Below are 23,177 nucleotides of genomic sequence, written 5' to 3'. Positions count from 1 at the left end.
CATCAGACCCAGGAACTGCAGAGAGGACTGCCAAGCCACTCCACTGTCTAAAGCTCGAGTATGTCCAGAAAAATCCTGAAGAGAAGAGGAACAGGTAGATTCTGAAGGAGCAAAGAACCCCTCCTTCTTCCAAAGACCAAGTCAGCCATGCCGAGTCTGCTTTTTCTGTCCATGCTGAAGGACTGAGAGTCTGGAGGAAGTGCGGGTCTAGCAACTGGCACGTAGGCAGCTTGAAGCTGTTCATGTGCTTTAAGGCTATTGGACTGGCTCAAAGATAATATATGACAGGGGATGGGGGCTGCCCACTTTTCTTTTTTTTTAACTTGGGACTTTCCATCTAGTTCCAAGGAGCGGTTTCCTCTTCCAATGGGCAAATACAGATTCAAATGGACTGTTTTCTACACACACCTGGTGAGTTTTTATTTTAATGATAATACAAATCTTACATAACGTTTGCAATAGTTTAGTACCATTTTTTTTTTTTTAATACAAATGACTGTAGTAAAACTACTACAGAACTGGCAGTGAACATCCAGAAGAGGCTATCTTTTAATGTTGCTGCAACAAAGTTGCTGCGTTTCCAAGGGCAGGTGGGTAGTTCCGACTGTGGAGACTTTATGAAAAGCCAAGTCGGCGCCATAAAACAGGTGATCTGGCACCCAGTTTTAATTATGCCAAAGCGAGGTAGTTTACAGCTCCCAGCCTAGCCCCCAAGAATAGGTTTGAAGTGCTGACTAATTGTAATTTTGTCATTAATGACCTTGAGACATGGATGAACAGAAGTGTGTAACAGCCTGCTTGGACCCCTGAAGAGCTGGGGGCTTAATATAATTTAGATTAAATGTGTTCTATAAATTTAATGCCTCATGTGCATCTTAATTTAGAAATAAAGGAAGAAAATATCACAACTCAGAAAAAGAAGCCTTTTCTGAATCCTTCATTTGAAGATAATCATCAGATTTAAGGGATTTGCAAGGTATAAAAGTTTTGAGAGTTAAGATGAATAAATGGTGCAAAGCTTTATGAGATTAAAAATAGTTGTGCATATAAATCAAGTGATAGCTCCTTTCTTAAACCCTGGTAGCAATTATTGTCTGTGCAAGTTTTCTGTAATTTATCATGAGGAGCCCCACGGCCTTGCCTCCATTGTTAGTCCGAAATGTATACCTAACCCTTTTGTGGTTATTGACCCATTCTTATTCATCCGAGTTCACCCTGAGTGTCTTGTGTCTTGTGGCAGGCGCTGCTCTTGGATGGAGGTCCCTACCTGAGTTCCTTTTCACTGCTGGGGGTGAGGGCCAAACAAATAAAGAGCAGGCTATTTTGTAATATATGATTTACATGGTCTTTGTCCCAAGTTTCTGGGACGGAGCTTCTACACCCTTGGGATTCCCTGAGTGAGTGGAGTGTTTTTGCTCTTCACGGTGGGCCCCTGAGTCCACACCTAAATTCATACTAATGAGGTGACGCCCAGTGGACCCCCAGCTACGTCCAGTGGGGGGCTGGCCCTGCCTGAAAGATTGACCATGGGAGTAGAAGGTTGGAGCTTTGGACAACAAGGTATCAGCTTGACCTCCAGGGAGGAAAAAGGCTGGAGACTGAATTCAATCACATGGCCAACTCTTTATTCAATCACGGCTACATAATAAAACGCCAACAAAAACTGTGGACACAAAAGCTTGGGTGAGTTTCCCCGGCGCGTGACGCACATTGACCTGCTGGGAGAGTGACATGTCCTCACTGCACAAGACAGCGGAACTGCACGTCCTCACTTCGCCTCTTTTCCTTCAGCTAGTCCTCATGTGTATCCTTGAAAATAAAACTTTAATTGTAAGCGTATGTTTTCCCTAGTTTTTTGGGTGATTCTAGTGAATTATCAATTCTGAGGGGATAGGGGGAGCCCCCGAAGTTGTAGTCAGTTAATCAGAGGAGCAGGTGGCCCCGGAACCCCCCAGCCTTGTGGACTTGTCTGAAGTGAAGACAGTCCTATTAGGGACTGTGACATCAATGCCAGCCCGGGGCAGACGCGTCACACCTGCACGGGCACTTTCACACAGCCACAAGTTCTGTGGAGGAAGTAAAAAGGGAAGTGGTGGGGGAGGGGGTGGCTATGTTAGCTGAGTGCGCAAGGAAGGCTTCTTGGAAAAATTAAACTGAAGTTGAGAACTGCGGCCCAGGAAAGGCTCAGGGGAGAAGGTTCCAGGCAGGTGAAACTACCAGTGAAAAGTTCTTTCGGTGGCAACAAGCACATTGGGGACACAAGACCAGCGAGGCTGGAAGGCAGGAGCTAGGGATGACCGGCAGGTGGGGACGACCCTACACAGCCTTACAGTGTGTGGTACAGGGTTTGCATCCGCAGAGCGACGGTAAGCTACTGGACAGTTACAGGTATACAGTAAAAGGCTATACTCTGACTACTGGCTTTGAAACGTCACTCCGGATACTAGGTGGAAAAACAATTAAAATGGTGAACATGAAGTTCAGCCTAGAGTGTTTATGCCTTGATAGACAGCCTTCCTGTGGGCTCCTTGAGGACAGGAACGTAGCCCGTGCTTCTTTATAGTCACACAGGGCTTCACATCAACACCGAGCCCAGGTATAGCAGGTGCTGTCATACCTAGGCTGAAATATGAGCACGCACAGAGGAAGACGGCAGTAGAGCTGAAGGGGAGATGAATCCTTGCTCTATGCCAAGGTTCCTATGATTGAGTTTGAAAAACAGGGAAAATCTGGATTAAAATAACCAAAGTCCCACCATAATCTACACATTTTAAAATCCTATACATTTTTCCAAATTAAAAAAAAAAAAAGTATCTCAGTCAGGGGTCAGCAAACTGCAGCTCTCAGGTCAAAGCTGGCCCACGAGCTACTTCTGTAAACATTCTGTTGGAGCCCACCCTGCCCACTTGTTTATGTATATGGTCCATGGCAGCTTCCACGCCACAGGGCTGAGCATTTGGGGCAGAGCCTCTATGGCCTGAAAGCCTGAAATACTGGATGCTTCCTGTCTCCTCTTTTAGAGGGAAAAGCGTGCTGACTTCCAGTCTAGATGAACGGCTGCCTTCCGCGGGAGTCGCTGGGATGGTGAGCACAGCCTACAAGCCTGGGCCCTCAGTGTGTTCTATTAGGATGTCCCAGGTTCCCTGAGTGCAGTTTGAAAGGATAGCAGCAAGCAAAGGAGGTGGTTTCTGCGCACGGTGAGCAATGGGAGAAGAGAAAGATGGAAACAAGGGGTTGTTCGCATGGAAGGACATCGTCCCAGGAACCCAGTAAAGGCGGCTGAGCTCTAAGCAGGTGTGCGGTCATCACCTCCAATTGGGAAGGTGGCTAATAGCTGGGTGCCACGCTCCCAGCTGTAAGACAAGGTGGGTCTTCTCCAAGGCCAGGTACAATCAAGGGTAAAGGGACTAGACAATGCAATGTAGGACACGGAGATGGGCAGACTCTTCTGATGTCAAGCCTGTCGGTCTTGTCACAGTGAGTTACTGTGACGGTAATGACGGCAATAACACTTAGAGAGCCCGACCATCGCAAGGACTGTGGAGATTAGGCTTCCTAAGAACCACCTCGGTGATGTAGTTACGATGATTCTCCTCTGTAGCTGAGAAAAGGTTGTGGGTGGAAGTGGGAGCCCAGAGAGGTTAAGGAGCTTGGTGAGGGAGGGAGCTGGGATCTGGACCCAGGTGTGTGTGACTCTAAAGTTCATGCGGGTCACTATGCTGCTCTGTAACTTCGCCAGTCGAAGCGCGGTCCAGGGGCCGACGCAGCAACAGCAGCAGCAGCATCTGAAGTGCTGGCCCAGACTTCCTCAATCAGATTCTGCATTCCACCGAGGTCCCCAGGTAATCTCCCGCTCCACTTGGTTAAAATGGTCACTTTTAATAAAACGGAAACTGATCTGGGGGCAGGGGGAGAGGCATGGCCTGATTTTCTCTGTAAAGGCTGGTAGGTTTAATTAGATTCCTGGAATTGGCTGGAATCTGCTTCACATAGTATTTCTCTTGATTTTAAGTGTGCTCCATACCAGGAACTCTTAGAACCAGCAGAACAAGCCTGACTCTACTTCTAGAATTAGTTACCTTCACTGGCTGCAGAGAGTTTAGAGCAATCGGAAAATTTAGCAAGGAACCCAACTATGAGGATTCCCTTTACTGAACCAAGTCCTTCCTGTACCTGGGACCTTGACACTTCTGCAGAGTGCCATGTTTAGGGAAGGGTAAGATACCAGGGAGGGGACAGAGAGGAAGCAAGGCGCACAGCGCCAGACAGATGTGCTTGTGGGACAGATGATTCCTCTGTGTGCCAGGTGAGAAAGTCAGTCACACGTACACAAATACTGCATCCACCCTAACAGAGAAGCGCCTTTCCCCCTAAACTGCAATGACTTTTACTTCTCAGGTCGGCAGTGAGCTTGCAGCTAGAGTTGTACCACCAAATAACATAAAGGAGCTGATTCTTCCCAGGAGTTTCCCATTTCTCCCAATCGTCTAGAGCCATGCGGGAGCCTGGAGGACCAAAGCGAAGGCCCTGCTCTCCCCCCTGCTGCCTCCATGACTGGCGCTGCCCTCGGCCGTGCCCAGAGGGCTCAGTCCTTTCATGGGAGGCAGCCTGGGTTTTGATCCTGAAAATTTCCCTACTTCTGCTTATTCTCAGAGCTACTCTTGCTGCTTGGTCAGCAGCGGCCCATGGCGATAGCAGCAGAGGCTGGGACATTAAGGGAAAAAAATAGAGGTTAATGGGTTTTACACATCATTCTAGGCTTGTGTTTTTTTTTTCCTGTCTTCTACTATCAGCCAAAAGTGTCTATAAATAAAAAAAAAAAAAGAAAAGAAAAGAAAAGAAAAAACATGTCACCAACTTCCTGCCACATTCCCATAGCTTCAGGTTTTCCACCAGCATTTCCAGATGGGTTCTCTCGCTGTTGCCAAGCCTGAGGCCTCAGCGCCGCACCGCCCAGCTGCTGATGGGCAAGGGCCCAGGTCAGAGTTCCAGGTACGAGGTCCCTCTGTGGGTCTCACCAGTTGCCTTGGCCACAGGGAGCACTGAAGATGAAGGCTCGCCAACCTCTCTCTGCAGGGGCTCTGCCCTACACCGTCTGGGGGTCCCGGGGCTGGTCACCTAACCTCCGCGGGCCCAGGTTCCCATCTGTGAGAGGGAGGCCTGCACAGCGGGATCTCAAAGACTCTTGCACAGTGAGGATGCTGTGATGCGCTGCTCCTGCTTTTAGCCCTGCCTGAGGCAAGGAGACATGGCCACATTTTGCAGGAAGGAATGAGGAAGGACGAGAAACCATCCCTGGAAGTGGTGAAATTTCACCTGGCCCGGGACTGGCTGCGGAACCACGCAGACCTCGTAGCCCCGGCTCTGAACTGATGGGCAAAGCGGCCTCCGTCACACTGGCACACTCCAGCCAACGGCGTCACCTCGTGCAGGCACCTGACATGTAGGGCCTGCTCTCTTTCTCGTGTTGTCCAATCCTGACGAGCAAAGACAAGGAAATGAGAGTTCTCTGCCCTTCTCTGGGGCCCAAGGCATGGCTTCTTCTCCACAGTTGGCATCACTTCCCAGCCCAGGTGGGCGCGGCCCCTCCATCCTTGTCCGGTCCTCACACAGGTGCTCCCGGGGAGACGGTCTGTCCTGTGTGCGCCCCTGGGTGCAACCTCCGGAGAGCGAGGCTCTTTTGTGCCCCGTCTGGAAAGGTCTTCTCTGTGGAGATAGGCCGGGGAGACACAGGCGTCGCCTGCCTTTCTCGGTAGAGGAAGGGCTGGCTGCGGCCCAGGTCTGTAGACGCCCGCAGTGAAGACAGCGTGGCCGTGCCACTGCCCGGGCCCCTGAGATCACACTCCTAGAGAACAGCGCCCACCATCACTTGGTTGAAACGCCGTCTGTCTTCATTTCTCTCGCCCTCGCTTTGTCTCTGCCAAGGGTGCCTGAACGGGGTGCGTCTCCTGCCTTACGGGCTCTCCTGGGCCTCCTCTCCGCATCGCCCTGCAGCTCTGAGAGGCTGAGCGCGCACGGAGGGCTCCGGCAGGACATGGCACTCCGTGGCTGCTGACAGCCGGGGCGGCCGCTGGCCCGGCGCGGAAGCCCTCGAGGAGCACATTTGCCTGAACTCCTTCTACCCAGGTGCCCTGGAAACACTCGCTTTTGTAGCAAACTTGCTCCTAATTAATTGTTTCAAGTCCTTATCTCCCTAGGGGAAACACCAGAAATCTTTACCCCATATGCCTGAGAACAGAGCAGTTAGCTAGCAAATACGTTATTTCTAGAATTAGTTATGTTTGCCGTATATAGTATGAATAAGACTTCTACCTCCAAAACCCCAATATGTCTTTTCTGAACTAATTCAATAGAAGTTGGGCCACTCCGTCCAAAAATGAATATATTTCTAAATTTGAAAACAATTTCTACTCCGTCAGTGGTTAAGATCCTCTAAGTAACTCTTTGTTTCTTCCTAGGCGTGGATACGTGGTTTAAGCGGGATTGGTAATTTTACTGCATTTTTTATCATACTTAACTGTCCATCATCAGGCATACTTTCAGCTTCACTTAGAATGGAGGTTTCCATCTGAAAGTATTTGGGGACAAAAAAAAAAAAGCAAAGCATTTTACAGAGCTTTGTGGGAAAGGCAGCAGACCTGAGCGAGACTCACCGATTTTCTTCAGCATTTTGATTTTATGGGTCTATGAGTTCAGATGAATCACAGTAAAAATGAAACTCAGCAGGCATGATGAAATCAACCGCAGCCACCGAAACGCTTGGTCGGAGCCCACAAAAATGGTTTCATTCTCTAAGACCAGGGGACAGAGCCAGGACCTAATTCGAGAGACAGCTTCCGGCGGCTGTCATCACTCAGCTCCTCAAATAGAGAAAGACGTTTTTCAACAATGGTTTTTTGTTTTTTTTTTAAACTGTGGCTTTGCACAGACTTCAGTAAATGACAGTAAGTTAATCTCAATAAACAACAGGATAAATGTACTACAGCACTTTCTAAATTACAAAAATTGGATTTTAAGCCCTGCAACATTCATGCTGTATTGATAATGGGGTGTGAGTGGGTGGTGGGAGTAGTGGCCTAGGACCCAAGTGACATATTTTTAAACCAATTTGATCAGCAATTGACTCATAGAAGAGAGTAGAGTCGAAAAAACAACCCCGACCTCGTGTGGAGAGAGCCGTTTCTGTTCTCTGCTCCGCCCTTCCTCCTGGAGTGTCCCAGAGGCTCCATGGGTGCACAGAAATTTGTTATGTAAACGACATTTTAAAAGGAACATTTTGTTCATTTGTAAAACAGAGAGGCTAATATTTACCTTAACCATCTCATGGGGTGGCGAGAGGCTCTGTATCCAAGGAAATGATACATATGTGAATACTGGCTATGATGTCGAACACTTACTACTGTTACACTACCCTTCGAGTGAAGGTGGGCGTGGAACTGCCGACCACTCCCTGGCAATTCGGGTACCAAGTGTAATACTCTCAAGTGACTGCAGAAAAGGAAGTCTCTCTCTCTCTCTCTCTCTCTCTCTCTCTCAGATGCAAAAGGATTCTACTAACTGCAATTAAAGGTTGGCTGCGCTTTTGCTTTCATGAAGTATCAGGTAAAATATAGATTAGGAGTCTCTGGCGCTAAGCACTAGAAGAACACTGAAACCATGTGGTGTCAGGGAATCAGAGAGCAGCTCTTTGTCTTATCAAGTGTCCTCAAAGTGCCTCTAAGAACCAAGCCCTGGGAAAGGAGCGCAAATGTACCGACCATCATACTGTCCCTATATTCTCTTCCTAAATATAAAGCCTGCCTCGAATATACTGTTTATCTCTCCCTTCTTGAGTACCAGTTGCAATAATATTATATTGCAAAATCTAATATTAAATCATAAAACATTTTGTGTTTTCCAATTTTTTTCATGTGTACAGCACAGTGGTTAGACAATCATCTACTTCACAAAGTGGTCCCCCTGGTATTTCCAGCAGCCAACAGGGACCACCCATAGTTATTAGAGTCTTACAGACTCTGTTCCCTCTGCTGTGCTGCACAGCCCCGTGACTGTTCTGTAACTACCGCTCTGTACTTCTTACACCCTTCCCCTTTCCCACCCAGTCCCTCGGCCCCCGTTCCCTAACAACATACATGGACCTCGAAGGTATTATGCGAAGGGAAATAAGTCAGTCAGAGAACGACAAATACCATATGATTTCACTCGTATGTGGAATCTAAAGACCAATGTAAATGACTAAACAAAAGAGAAACAGGCTTATAGATACAGTGAACGTCTTTTTCTTATTCCCAGAGTGTCTAGTAAAGTGCTGGAAAAAGAACAGATTCATAATAAATTCTTCCTGAGTGCTGATTTAATTGATTAAGAGAAAACAAGCTAATAAACTGTTAATATACTGCCACATATACTATTTAATATTTTCTTTAAGAATGGTAACAAAGGTCTACAGAAGTAGGATTTTTATAACTATACTGAGTCAAGCAATTATTTAATGAGAACCCTTTCTCTAATTCAAAGCTAACTTTGGAATTAGAACTAAGTGTGAAATACTTTACCTGTATGTATTTATTAATAATTATTACATAAAGAAAGTGATTTCTATTAGACAACACATGGGAATTTGCCTATTTTGAGAATGAAACTACAGTTCATCTCTCAAAATTTCTGTTTAAAAATGCAAACTTACTATTTCATCAGTATTTTTTCTTAAACGGTTGAAACTAAATATCTTACTGCACAGTTCTACTAAGCCTGACTAGGCAAATGAAGTATTACTGCATAATAAATGCATGATAAAACTCTTTGGATCGGTCTCCATTTTAAAGGTAGCATTTTCATTTTTTCCACGTTAAGAAGAGAAAAATCAGTACCAACTCCAGCTCTTGTTTGTATCTAGAACCTGCTTGTTTTTAACGGCCAACAGCCTCGGTTTACTCAACAAGAAACAGCTCACAGGAATCAGCACACCCTCAGGACGCCTCTCTGAGAGGACACAGCAGTTTGCTGCACCGGGCAGTTCTGCTTCTCTCCTGCTGACGGAAGCGGCGCTGACAGTCCCTCTCACCGGACGCTTTGCGAGGTGGGACCAGACGCAGGCACTGAAATCGTTATGGCCTCCCCAGGCGGGGCCGGGGCGCAGGTGGGCTTCTCATTACCACAGCCCAGCAAACAGAGGGTTTGCCTGAGGTCTCCTGGCAAGGCGGGTACTCAGGGAACAGAATCTGGGTCCCCGACGCCCAGCACACACTTGCCAATGCAGAGCACTCCCAGGGGAGGTGCTCAACGCACATGCACAGACAAGAAGCGGGTAACGACACCCAGGCTGCTCACTGCCGAATCCCCACAGCGACCTGTCTTCATTTCCCTCCAGCGGCACATGAGGCACACTGAGGGGTCTCAGGCAGCATAAAAGCCTAATGGAGCCTTGATTAGGTGGGATCATCACTCTACCTCCCGGCTCCCACAGTCCCTGCCAGCAGCCCCCGATTACTCTCTGTGGTGCCGAACTTGGAAAGCAAGACACAGGTACCGAAACAATCTTTGGCTTACAAGGAACTATCAAACTCTGATGATGATGAAATTTGATAGCAATAATGTGAAGCTTTATATGACCGTCATCCCAGTTTACAGTGATACATTAAACCATAATGGTACTATTTAAATCACCATAAACCCAGTTTATGGCAATATAAATAGTCACGCTAATGGCATTAATAGCAGCACTCAGTGGAATCACAGCTGTTGAGGCTGCTTTTATGCTATTAGCATTGCTATTTATATATCACCATAAACTTAGGTAGTCACAGTTGTTACATAGGAATGTACAAGGAAGACGGATATCCACATTTTGTACCAAATCCAGGCTCCTTGAACAGAAGACTTTATGGTTGTTGTTTCTCTCTACATGCTAAGGTCTGTCTAGCTGTCCGTTGGGCTGTTTGCATTGCTGGATGTTTTGTTAGGAGTTAGGGAAGAGCAGTCCGGTTTCTGCCACCTTCTGATCGTTGGGCAACACTAAGGAAACAAAAGCAACAGCTGCTGGGTCAACTTACTGTCTCCTTGGCAGCGCAGGGGGCCCACGCTCAGCTTCGCCTCCGAGCCTTGCCGGTCGGTATCCCCAACCACCACCTGGCTCACCGGCAGGTGATCTTTGTAGGATAAGTAGCCAGCGTCCTTCCTCCTGAATGACAGGGAAAGAGAACAGGGTCAGGAGGCTGAGTGAGAGACATGTCTTTTCTGATAATCACTGAAGTTGCCTAATAATTGACCACATTCCAACAGATGTTCAGAAGTTCCCTAAGAACCATAGTTAAAGAGTGGTTCTCTCCCCTCCATCCGGGGTCTCAGTGTGTTGCTTAGAAGCCACTGTGACATCTTCGCCTCCTGGAAAACAGAAGTGACGCCCTGATTTCCAGAGACACAACCGATATGCTGCATGCTATTTTGGGTTGGCAGCAGACTACCGCACGGCTTGAAGAACACACACCACACGCTGAGCACACGTGCAGTTTGCTGTTGTCATGGAACCCAAAGTCCAACAAAGTCAACTTTATCTCTTACAAAACATGTGAAACAAAACCCAATTTTAAAAAAATGCTGTCTCCTTAATGGCTCTGAAGCAGTTGCTTCAGAGGCTTTCTTCCCTGTTGTGCATCATCTCTTCTTTATTTCAGGAACTGAAAGTTTACAGAAAGTTTCCAACACCCAGCAGGTGCTAGGTGCCCATTTCCATCTATAAAGAGCAGCAGAGCTTCAATCTGGTTTTCCTCTTAGATTCCTTCTCCTGGTTACTGTGTACTTACCTTGTTTCAGGTCTCCTAACTCTATCCCATACCCACCCTAAATTAAGGGAGAGGACTAGGATAGTTGCAAATTGCCGATTCTGGGATGGAACGCAGATATCCAGGAGACATTCGTTGGAGTGGACTCACGGCAAAATAGGCACAGCACAGATTTCCGTTTCATAGGAAACTGCTGCCCTCTCATCCTCGGTGCTGCTGAGGTTGAGGGATCCCTTCATTTAAGGCTGGATGGGTGGCAGGCACAAATCAGAATAGAGTCATTCTGAAGGTTTACCTTTTTACATTATTTTTTGTCTGAATGTAAATAGCAATTTTGAAATTGTACATACAGCTGATCACAGAAAACTAATTTTGGATAGAAGAACGAGAGTTCGATAATCAGGTTAAAGAGTTGCCATTCACATCTCTTGGTAAACAGCATGGAAAATTGAGGGGAACCAACTTGGAAGGCTGCCCTTAAAATGCTATGTTGTTAGGAGCAGTTATTCATCCCTCTGACCTTCTAGAATGTCAGAGAACACATGCTCTATCACATGTCAGGACCCAGAGAAACCCAGGAAAGAGTCCAGAATTTAGCCAGTGGGCCTCAAACAAGCGTATAGTCCAGTGCCTTAGGTATTTCATTGCTTTCAGGCTTCCAAAATACAGGTTATTTAAAAAAAAATTGTTTATCAAATCAGAACTGAGACCATGCAGAAAAGCATGGTGATTCTTCTTGACACTATAGCTACTAATGATCTGACCTCAAATATCTCAGTGGAATCTTTTGAAAACCCAACTTCTTTTATTTGAACTTCCACCAATTAAAATCATGTCAGAGATGGAACAAAGCCTTTGGCATTAAATATGGTATTTAGTGTTTCTTGAAGGAACCAAAACATGAAAGCTCCCGTTAACAACATGCTGTAATCTGACAACCGACCAGAAATGGCGCTGTCACTGCCATGGAACTCCAGGCTGAGGTTCCCCACAAGTTCGTTAACGCTGAGAATCACATGACTTAAAGCCAGGGGTCTACCAACCAAGTTCTGAGAACCATTTATCTTGTTGCCTCCACTCTCACGGTCTATGAGATAAGAATGGTATTTTTATGTTTTAAAAGGTTGAAAAAAATCAAAAGCAGACTATTTCATGACGTGAAAATTGCATGGAATTCAGTGTCCATGAAGTTTTATTGAAATAGAGCCACTTAAAAAACATACATCATCAAGGATGCCTCCACACTACAGACTTATAGAGGTGAATACTTGTGACAGAGATCTTACTGCTCTCGAAGCCTAAAATGTTTATTAACTGGACCTTTATAGAAAAAAGTTGCCAACTCCTGCTCTAAATCACCACTGCCCATGTCTTTCCTTTGAGGATTTACTGAGCAAATAGTCTGCAAATATCCCACTAACTATCACAGCAGGCAGCTGCCACTCAGCTCGTCTGCACGGTCAAGGGTGGCTGTAGAGGCACCAGAAGATCTCTGAGGTGGGGAAAGAAAGCATTTAAGCCACAGTTCACTTACTCTAATAGTGAGAGGTACCTTCATTCACTCTTATTGACTCTGCACCCTGCGGCAGGCCGCACGTGCCGTTTTTGGCACAACAGCTATTTATTCGGAAGGAAGACTAGGTGCTCCAGGGCTTGTGGGTGTTCGCACTGTTTACTGTGCCAGCAACTAGAAGATGGTGTGGCTACACCAACACAAAATAATGTTGAATGTAAACTGTAATTAAAGAAAAGAGGGGATGCTTAATTTTTAAAAGATCTTTGAATAGGAGAATCTCCACGATATTCTGTAACATATACAGACTGACTATGTAATCTGGCTCCTTTTGCTTGGCCTATCTGTGGGATTCATTCAAGTTGTTTACTCAAAAAACATTTTGAATAAAAATTGTGCTGTGTTTATAAAAATGTAACACTACACTATAATGAAGATGAATATTCTCCTGTTGTCTTTTGGGTTGGTTCCAGTGTTTGGCTATTGTGAACAAAGCTGTTACGAACATTTTTATCAATGTGTTACTTGTAAGGGCTAATTTATGTTGGGCATTTACCCCAAGGCAGAAATTTTCAGTCATATCATTAGCTTTAGTATATCCTTTCATTTATATATGTTTAACTTAAGTAGATATTTTCAAACAATTTTCTCCAGACCTTATACTAATTGACATTTCCACTAGCAGTGAATGAGAATTCAGATCTTAGTTGGTTCATTTATAATGAGTGAACAAGTAATTATATCAAAACTTGTGCTAATGAAGAGCGTTTTGGAAACAAATGCTTGGAATTATATAGTCCAATCATTATGCAGTTTATTGCCAAAATTGATATGTACATACACAATTTTATAAGAATTTGTATATCTATATACTTTCGTAACTTGAAAATACAATTTTTACTCTTTATAATCATCTTATAAATGTAGAGTTCCAGTGTGTTTGGACTTGATTTTTAATAGTTAAATGGGCCACTGTTCAATTATTTTGCAATTCGAACTGATTCACATCAGAGATGACAGAAATTTACAAGGCACAATTTATCAAAACCGTTGCAATACTGGTCAATGAAACAAAAAAATTAACATGATTCTTAGGTAGACTCAACAATGTACTTTTATTTAGTGTGATAAGTGTACTTTAATATTTTTTAATGTTAACTCTGATGGCCAATAAAGATCAAAATGAACAAAAATAGGCAGATATTCAAATCACTAATCCAAGATTATATAAAATAATGTGCATTTAATTACACTGAAATCACTAAAAAGTCACAGTAAAATAAGTAATTTCTATTAATATTGTAGAAAAAATATTTATTTCAACTTCGTTATTTTAAAAGGTATTGTATTATATTGAACATAAAATGTAACTTCACAGGAACTGATATATTATCTTTTTACTTACTTGTGTATGTTCAAAAAGATTCTAAGGCAAGGGTGAGGATCAAAAAATATAAAGAACACTAATTCAAATGAACAATAATAATAATAGGATACCACACATTGAGTACCTATGCATACTGGAGTATAAAATAATAGTAATAGGATACCACACATTGAGTACCTATGCATATTGGACCACTTCTTGTATATAACATCTAATCTGAAATCAGTTCCTCCTTATAAGCATCCCTGTCTCCATTCTATTGGTGAGAATGATGAGACTCAGAAAACTTATCTTGACCAAGGTCCCTCACTCCTAAGTGTAGAGTGTGGATTCAGCTTTAGGTTATCTGGATTCCAAGTTAGGACTTCCCACCAAAAAAAGAAAAAGGGAAGAAACAAAACAGAAAAAAACTGAAAACAAAATGTCAGTTAAAAGCCTTTGCCTTTTTATCCTAATTTACAGATGAGGTGAAAATATATCTTCTAAGATACATTTATCTTCCTGAAATGTTGAGGTTATTTATTTGTAAGTAATAAGTTTAGATATATCTGTAAGCTTTTATTCACATGCATTTCTTACTTTATTTAAAATAATAAGTAAAAAAGATCTAGAACTACCTCATCTCCAAATCAACCACTGATTTTAATAATATATTAAAGCTGATAGAAGGTTGCAGTTCAGATAGTCTTTATAACAGTCAGAGACTTCTAACCATACCAAGGAAACAAGAAAAATAATGATCAGATGAGAAAAAAAGAGAAACTTACTTCCTCGATCATTTTTAATAAGAAAGCTAAATAGGGCTCCGGAGATTTTAAAGTCGCAAACGACAATGTGGGAAACTCACAAAGCAGTGGACTGTGCTGGAAGCAAATTGGCTGTGGAAACAAATTCATGGGTGGCAATCAAGTGGCTGGAATAATACAAAGTTTCTGGTGTGACACTACAGTACAGCTGCACAACCCACTTTAAAAAACATGACAGGAGGTGAAAGAAAATAAACCAAGGTCTGAAGAAGGACCCTCAAAACACCTGTAAGACGTCCATCTTAGCACCCATGCAAAATTTACTTAGCAAGCAAAACAAGTCTTTGTTGAAAGTTATGATCTTTACCAATAGAGGCCAATCTAATTTAGGAAGATAATCAATGACTATCATGTTCGCATTACCTAATTCCATCTGCTAGTGGGTTTGTACATTAGGATAAATTCTATCAGTCATTTCAAAGAGGCCCGGATTCTGACATTGCGCAATTTTTCCATCAGCATTGTCATTATGGCAAAACTTGGGTCTGTGGATTTTGTTTCGCTAACTTGGCATTACTGATATAGACAGAACTGGCCAGACCTTGGAGTCAAGGGAGGGAACTGCCCAAAGGCAGATACAGCATTGCTTTGCCCCAAGCTAGCATGGAGCATGATGACAAATTCCCCATCCCTGGGCAAAGAGGCACTGGAGGGAGTCATTGTGCTGAGCATGCGCAAGGCTAGTGAGAGTGACTGACAAAGGAAAAAGCCCTCTTACCCGCTTCCAGTCTCTGAGTGAAGGTGAAACTTGAATTCACAGCTGCGCCTGTACCATAAAAGTCAACATGGTGGCAGGGGGAGGTGTTTTCCTGTCAGTCTAATCGGGAAAGGATGAGACTGGCTGGAGGGGCTGAACCCTCATGGAGCACACAGAAGTTTGGGCCAGGAGATTTAAACTGAAGGAAGGGTGAATCTCTCTCTTCCTCTAGGACCCACTGCTTGCGGATGTGTGGGCTGAAGTGTTTTGCGGATTGGCTACATCCTGGAAGCTGCGTGGCATTGTCAGCGCTGGCCCCAGACACAGGCTGCAGAAAGGAGCCTTAGTCCAGACTGCAACCAGGAACAAGCTAAATCACCTGGATGGTCATGTGGCAGCTGCCTGTGGTTCCAAAGGATGATATTTTGAAAGAGAGAAGGAACTCTGGGCACAGCCTTGGACTAGAGACTGTGATCCTTCCAGACTCTGCAGCTTTTGAATAAAAGACCTCTTTCCTTTTCTCACCAAACATCTGCCTCCAGAATTTGCCTATGGGTGGTGGTGGGCAGCTGAACCCCACTCTCTGTTACATCGCTGTTACTTTGCCTCAGTACCATTTCCTGAGGAATTCTGTTTTACACTGCTGTGCTTCCTCCTGCCTTCTTTTCTTATCTTTGTGAGAAGCAAACAAGCCTCCAGGCAGTTGGGTCCTGCCCTTAGCTCAGTGAAAAAGAAAAAAAACCCTAAAGAAAAATAAACATCCCTGGCTTTGTGATTGTGAGCCTGCTCTTCTACCAGATGTTATGAAAGAGAGCACACTATGAATCTGTTCTATAATTCTAGCAGAAAAGACTTCTCCTTTGTAAGGTTTTAGAAGTAATTGGTTACTTTAAAAAAAAAACAATTATAGTCTGCAAGCTTTCATGCATTTCCATTACAGTATCACCAAAGCTAGAAATTTCTGGAAGAATCCTGGAGGTCAACATTGTAGCTATAGAGCCATAAGAAAGAGATAGAGAAATGGGAAATAAACACATGAAAAGATACTTAATATTATTGGTCATCAAAGAAATGTAATTAAAACTATACTGAGATGACATTTTATTCCCACCAAGAGTAGCTAGAATAAAAAGACGGATAATAATAAAAAAAGACAAAAGGTAACAGAAATAGTTACAATAAAACAGACAGACCAGGATTTGGGGAGACTGGAATCATGTGCATTGCTACTGGGGCTGCAAAGTGGGATAGTCCTTTTTCAAACCAGTTTGGCAGTTTCTTAAAAGTTAAATGCAGATTTCTCCTATGACCCAGCAATTCCATTCCTGGATGTCAACTCAAGAGAAATAAAAGCAGTTGTCCACACAATGACTTGTAGGTGGATGTTCACAACACCTTTATTCATAATAGCCCCAAAGTGGAAACAACCCAAGTGTCCTTGAACTAGTGACTGGATTAAACAAAAAGTGGTCTGTCCGTGCAAAGGACATTATTCAGCAAGAAAAGAAATAAAATATGAGTACAAAATGCAAAATGAATAAACCTCAAAAACAGTATGTTAAGTGAAAAGATTCTGCCACAAAAGACCATATATTCTGTAATTCTGTTTATATGAAATGTCAGGAAAGGCAAATCTATAGAGACAGAAAGTAGTTGCCTGGGGCTGGGAATGGGAACAAAGATTAAAGGTAAACAGAAATCTCATAGGGGTTGTGGCGATTTTCTGTACAACTGGGTAAATTCACTAAAAATCCTTGAATTGTACTGGGTGCAGCAGAAGTAAGGCCTGCTTCAGTGTGGTTGCTAGGGTAATAATATGGGTGTAATAATTTATAGTTTTAATTTGAACATTTCATCTAAAATTTCATATGGTGTGCTTGAGTGTGATATCGTTATGTTACAGAATTATATGCTTATGATTTTGTAATAAAAAAGGCGCATTATTTGTGCCGGACCCGTATACTTAAAAATGGGTGGATATTAGGGTATGTAAATTATACCTCAACAAAGTAAGTTTTAAAAAGAACCTGAGATAGTTGTGAGTGCCGATTGGCAGTGGGGAGATACGTTTTCTAACCACACATCTCACTGTGAGTCCCAGTGCACAGAATCAGGAAGTGGTGCGTTTTCTGGGTTCAGAGTCTCCCAATTCTGCGACTATAAACCTGGGACTACAAACTCTTTACTGACTCCTTTTATTATTTTAGGGGTCTCACCCAGCGTTTAAAGTTTCTATCAATACTCACATCCCCCACGGACCGCGCCGCCCTGTACAGGATCTCAGAACGCCCTTCCCGGGCACCTCCCTTCAGTCTGCTCTCCTCAATCTTGATTTCTGTAAAAATCCCTTCGCATAAGTCAAGATTTTAATGTGGCACAGAACATCCCACCAATTCCACCCCTGTTCCAGTCTCACCATCATTTTTTATTCAGAACCTGTCCACTTTACCCCAACCAGCCATACCTGTCGCCTTCCTAAACTATCTTTAAAATATGAACTTCCAATTTGCCAGAAACCAAACATCCTCGGTATTCCAGGACATGCCCAACAGTAAAAATCGGTCCCGCTGTCACCATTTGTGACTGTAATAGCCTGAAAATGCCCATGCTTTTTAGCAACAAGTCTTCATCTCCAGGACTGTTTCCAAACTCCTTGGAATCTTTTGTGGGATTTTTGGTTCAAACAATATGTTCACATACAGGTACACATAAAAGTCTTTGTATCTTTTCTCTCAATCCTTTCTGCCTCCTACCAGCCACTCTCAGGGACACTGCACATTCTCCATAGTAAACAGAAAAAAAGAGGTCAAAAGGTAAAAACCTTCAAGAATTTCCTTGGAAAGTTATTATTCTACTCATAACTTCCACTAAAAAGGTGAGATTCACTATTAAAATTAAGGATCTTTGTATTGCTTGTATTGCTTTTAATCTCTTGAATAAAAATGCAAACAAATAACTTACAGTTATATAGAATTTCAAAGTACGCATAGTGTTTTCTCATGAATGAGCTCATTTGATCCTAACTTTGGAGGCACAAGGAAACAGGGCTAGCTAGTTGAACTTGACAAATGTTGACTCCCAAATAATTATTCAGGAACATACCTATTACTGCACAAAGTGAGACAGACTCCACCCAAAAATGAGACGCTTCTTCAGGGTTTAATACTAACTGCTATCTCGCTGTTTAACCTTGTTCATACCTAATGACCATAGAAAAGGTCGATAAACTTAAGTCAAACTTCCGGTTGAAACTTTTTTTAAGTGAGAATTTTTATTCTTTGTCTCTTTTTGGTCTTCAACTCCATCCTTCTATGGCTTCACTGTCTGGGGAGTCGCCCCCCTGCCCTTCCCTAACAGGATGTTAATGTCACTCTTCCTCTTCCCTGGCCCATAAAACCCACATTCAGTGAACAGTGTTGACATTTTCCCCCATGCATTTTTAATAGCAATGCCTTAATGAGGCCAAAGGCTACTCCTGGAAACCAGACGTCTGTGAATGGTGGAGGCTGGACTGGGGCACGGGGTGGGGAGGACACTCCTGGCATCACTGAACCCACGATAGGGAGGGGCTGATCACACAGCCTTCACAGAGCAGCCCTGCTCCCACCATCGAACAGGCCTGCCAGCTCCTCCGTGCTCATTCACCAAGTCAGGACCGTGCCAATGCCTCTGCTCACAGCGCACGTGGGGGCTGTCTCAGTGCGGCTGGATCACAACGAGCTAAAATAAACACGAGAACTGTCGAATACTCAGTAAAGTAGAACTTTTAAAATACTTCCAATGGTGTCCTCAGTCACCATTGACTATTCAGCTTTCCTCAACGGATGGAAGGTGGTGTTCTCTACAGAGTAATTAGAGTAATTAAGAAAACAACCATTACAATTAGGTCTTTGGAATCCATGTCTACCTCCCCTATGAAATGAAAGTAATTACAGATTCAATTACTCCTTTTCAGCGGGAATAGCGTAGGCCTTTTATAAATGCAAATAATTATCTGTTCAGTTTAGAATCTCTTCGAAAGCACCCTTGTAACTGTTTCAGGATTCTACGCAAAACGTTCTTCTTTGATTTTCCTTCTGGAATGCAAGTTCCCTGGGGTCAGATATATTGTCTCATGCAGTTTTATAAACCAAATACTAGTAGGCACCTAAAAGTGGCTTACTCCATGTGTTTCATGATTGAGTAAGTACGTGAATATACACAGACGTTAACCAGGCACAATCCTGAAATAGTGATCAGTATGTGCCTACTATCAGCTGCAAGGGATGAGTGAGAAAACCTTTCTGGTAATGGGAGTCCCTTTAAGGCCCTTGAAACATTCTTATTATTCCCTGTCTGTAACTGAGGTTTTATTTTTCCTTTAGAAAGTAGTATTCGATTGGAAGCCTCATATATAATTAATGTAGTGGAAAGGGCACAACAATGAGATCTTAGAGACTGGAGTCCTAATTCAACTCTGCCGTGATGAAAAAGTAAGTTGCTAGGTTTCTGTGGGCCACTGTTTCTTCACATAGATAAGTTATGGTTCTGAATGGCATGGAAATATGCAACTTGAAATATGCCTCTTTGGCATATAGATTATTTTAAACCAAAGGCCATTGAGATCAAGCATGTCCAGGCAAAGCTCAAAAACCAGGGCACAAGTTTTCATTTTCTAAAGGAAATTTCCATTTGTAGCAATCTCTCCCTTTCTTCTATGAGCAAGAGGAAGACTCTTAACAACTCCCAATAATGGAAAAGTTACTGATTTCAACCTGCATAACGAATCTTACCAAATAGCTCGTTTGCCATGCTTTTCCTGGTTACCTTCTCATAACTTGTCCCCCAGAAGTCTCAAACCTCTTGTCCTTCAGCTGAGGATGGTATAGAAACCCAAGCTCTAATCATTCCTTTGTGTTATTCATCACTGGGTGCTCCCTACTGTAGGTGCATGACACACGTATTAATAAACTTGTTTATTTTTCTATTGCTGGTCTGTCTTTGGCCAGTCTAACACAGAGGACCCCAACTGGAGAACCTAGACAGGTAGAATAAAATCTTTTTCCTTCCCTACAGTTCTTTGATTCTACTTATGTTTCTTTTCTTCTTTGTTTGTGTTTTGTAGTTCAGAACAAGTAGTAATTGTTTGAACAAATCTGGCATACTTAAATGTGTCCATTAAACATAAAAAGTGTTAGGTATATTTTTCATGAGGTAGGGTCATTGGTAGCCCTTTTGGGGACAGGACTTTGTGGTTCTATTGAATTTCCACAAAAGCTATTAGTACAGTATCCAGCATTCATTCTGAGAGATTATCTAGCTATAACTCTCATTTTTTGGAAGAGGTAACAGATTTGGAATAAAACTAAGGCTGATCAACGTGCTCAACTCATTAGTAGCTGAACTAGGAAAAGCAGACCTACCTCTACTACTCTAGAATTTAGAAAAGATGCATGCTTACATTTCTTAAATTCTGCTAAAATAATTTCAATTGTTTTTCTTTATATGATATGAAAACCCATTTTCTTATAGAAAAGTCTCACTGGATTGAGGTTAGTGTGAGCTGTGGATAGTTTACTTCGTCTATCTACATTTGTCCCACAGGCAAGGGTTGCTTGTGTTTTTGAAAATTGTGCCTCATGCATTACATGATTAGCAAAGAAGGTGTACTTGATGTGTGGCCTTCTTGCCATGTTCCTGCATTTTCATTTCTAGCAATGAATGGCCAACTCCTGGCATCTCAAAAGCAGTCATTGGGAAAACCTTCACTTATACTGGCCCCATGCATTTTAAAAAACAAACAGGGTGGTTCTGGTGCACTCAGTGTTCCTGAAGCTTTATTTCTAACCAGGAGACAAGGGCAGACGTCACAGTGCCACGCGCACCTGGTTTCTCGTGACTCCCCTCTGCTTCGCATGGCTCATCCCCCGTCTTGCTCCAGGCTCGATGGCCCTTGGGTGGGCTCTTTGCACAGGTGCCCAGGGCTGGCGTCATCCCACAGGTCCAACGTCTGGCCCACAGGCCTTCATGCCCCACTGACCTCCGCCAGGGGCGCCACCGGTAACACACCCACGCGCTTCACCGTGAAGGCCAGCAGAACACTGCAGGCTGGTGCGAGCCAGTCCTGGGCTACCTCCAGCAGTTGTGGGTTAGGCTCTCTGATTCATTCTCTTGAAATTGCCCTTCCCACTGAAACAATGGTGGGGACGGTTGGGAATAGGTAGGCTACATGTATAGTGTTGCAACGAACCCTTTCCCACAGTCCTCTTAGGTTTCTCCAAGGATTTTTGAGGCTTCTCTTTGGTCCCCTCAGATAGATAACTACAAAGATCGGCTTTAGAGTGTGGGGGTGCTTGACCCCTTAGTCTGGGTCATGGCCTTGGAGCCAGGGCTGAAAACCCAAGACAAAAGAAGAAAACCCACTTCCCTGGATATGAAAAAATTCTAAACCTAGGCAACTTTCATAGCATCAAATTTTTAACTTAACCTCTGTATACAGCATTTCTTCACTGTCCCCATAGAGCTCCACAGTCATGTAAGACAATAATGGGATCCACAGCCTCCTAAGTTTTTACTCAAGTAGATTGGTCGAACCGAAAGAACATCAGTTCTGAGGAATATGGCTTCAGAAGGAAGATCAACATACCTTACATATTTGTTTCAGGGATCTGAGCATCCTAAAAGAAGCTCCTTTTCAGTGATACAAGTGTTTTTCTTTGGATAAAAAAGCACTGCTCCTTCTTGCCACTGCCATTTCTAAAGCCCCCTCCCAGTAACACAAACCCACTGAAATTATTCTTCTATTGATTACTGCCAGGATCTTTTCTCTACAAACATCACATCTGTCATTTGACACACTTTTTCATTCCCACTTCACTCCAACAGGTCATTTTGCTCCCCGAGTGGACACAAAAGACTTGTTTGAAGGTGGAAGTGTTTTCCTGTACCCACCTCTGAACTCTGCAGGTCCCTTATGACGATCAATATTTGTTTTTATATTATCATTATCTTGAAGATGCTGTGGGATGCAAATGTGAAAAAGGCCTCCACTACAATGATGAAAAGCACTTATTCTTTAGGGTGAGGTAGTCCAAATACAACTACTACTCCAAAATGTCCCTCAGTACCTGGGACCAAAGCCAGTCAGAAAGCAGCCAGGGAAAGAGGCTTATTGTTACTATGGGCTCAATCCTGAAGGGAGAAGGATGATCCAAGGAAATTGAAAACAAGTGATCTAAAATTTGGGAGGGAGCCAAAAGAATTACATATAAGCCCAGGGAATAGAGAGCTTCAGGGAGGAAAAACATAGTCAATTATATTCAATATCGCAGAAACCTATAGTACTAAAATTAAAGTGTGCACAACAGGTATATGAACGTGAAGGTCAATGGTGGACGTTATATCCAAGTCTCCCACTAAAGTAATGAAGAACAATTTCAATAACTGATAATCAAATGGGAAATGCCAGAGTGGAGGCCAATCCTAAACTCTTGCTTTGAAGTTGGAAAGAGAACTGAGAAATGGAAGAAACAATAGGACAGAAGCTAGAGGAGTTTGCAGCAGCAGTAGATTTTGTTTGTAGACTGGGAGCTGAATCAATTAATTACGCTTTATCACATGTGTCTGCAATCAATTTGCCAACATTATTTTCCAAGCTTGGAAGCAAAGCTCATGAATGCCTTCTGCATACAGATAGCATATAGAAAGCATGTAATTAGGACTTTCTGACCATTGCTGGGGCATCTAAATAGCAAGTTCAGCATCCTATTATTTCTGATCCAGTGAACAAAGAGTGCCCAGGTTTCCTCAAATCAGAACTAATCAAGCGAGGTCCAGCTGGCCTTCCTGCAATATGACAACCAACACATCTTCCGGAAAGATTCTTGGGCCTGAATTCTAGGAGAAAATGATTGAAGGAACACCAACTTAGGTAATCTCACAGTGTGAGTTGAGCTTTGTGGTTAACTCTAGCCAGCTGGGTCTTTGATGTTTGGAGAAAAACCAAAATTCAATA

The 23,177-nt window shown here is 43.3% G+C and overlaps 1 protein-coding gene across 1 annotated transcript in view; it reads right to left on the bottom strand.

Moving 5' to 3' along the window:
* CNTNAP2 (contactin associated protein 2) overlaps positions 1-23,177 on the bottom strand; it is a 1,059,914-nt gene that overhangs the window by 262,562 nt on the left and 774,175 nt on the right. The window contains exon 15 of the mRNA XM_054564239.1: positions 10,053-10,180. Within this exon, the coding sequence (XP_054420214.1) occupies positions 10,053-10,180 (128 nt within the window). The remainder of the gene's footprint in view (positions 1-10,052; positions 10,181-23,177) is intronic.

Source organism: Pteronotus mesoamericanus, unplaced genomic scaffold, assembly GCF_021234165.1.
Source record: "Pteronotus mesoamericanus isolate MK-2021 breed Mesoamerican mustached bat unplaced genomic scaffold, CSHL_Meso_final scaffold_85, whole genome shotgun sequence".
Classification (NCBI taxonomy): domain Eukaryota; kingdom Metazoa; phylum Chordata; class Mammalia; order Chiroptera; family Mormoopidae; genus Pteronotus; species Pteronotus mesoamericanus.
This window is presented reverse-complemented; position numbering and strand designations above follow the sequence as displayed.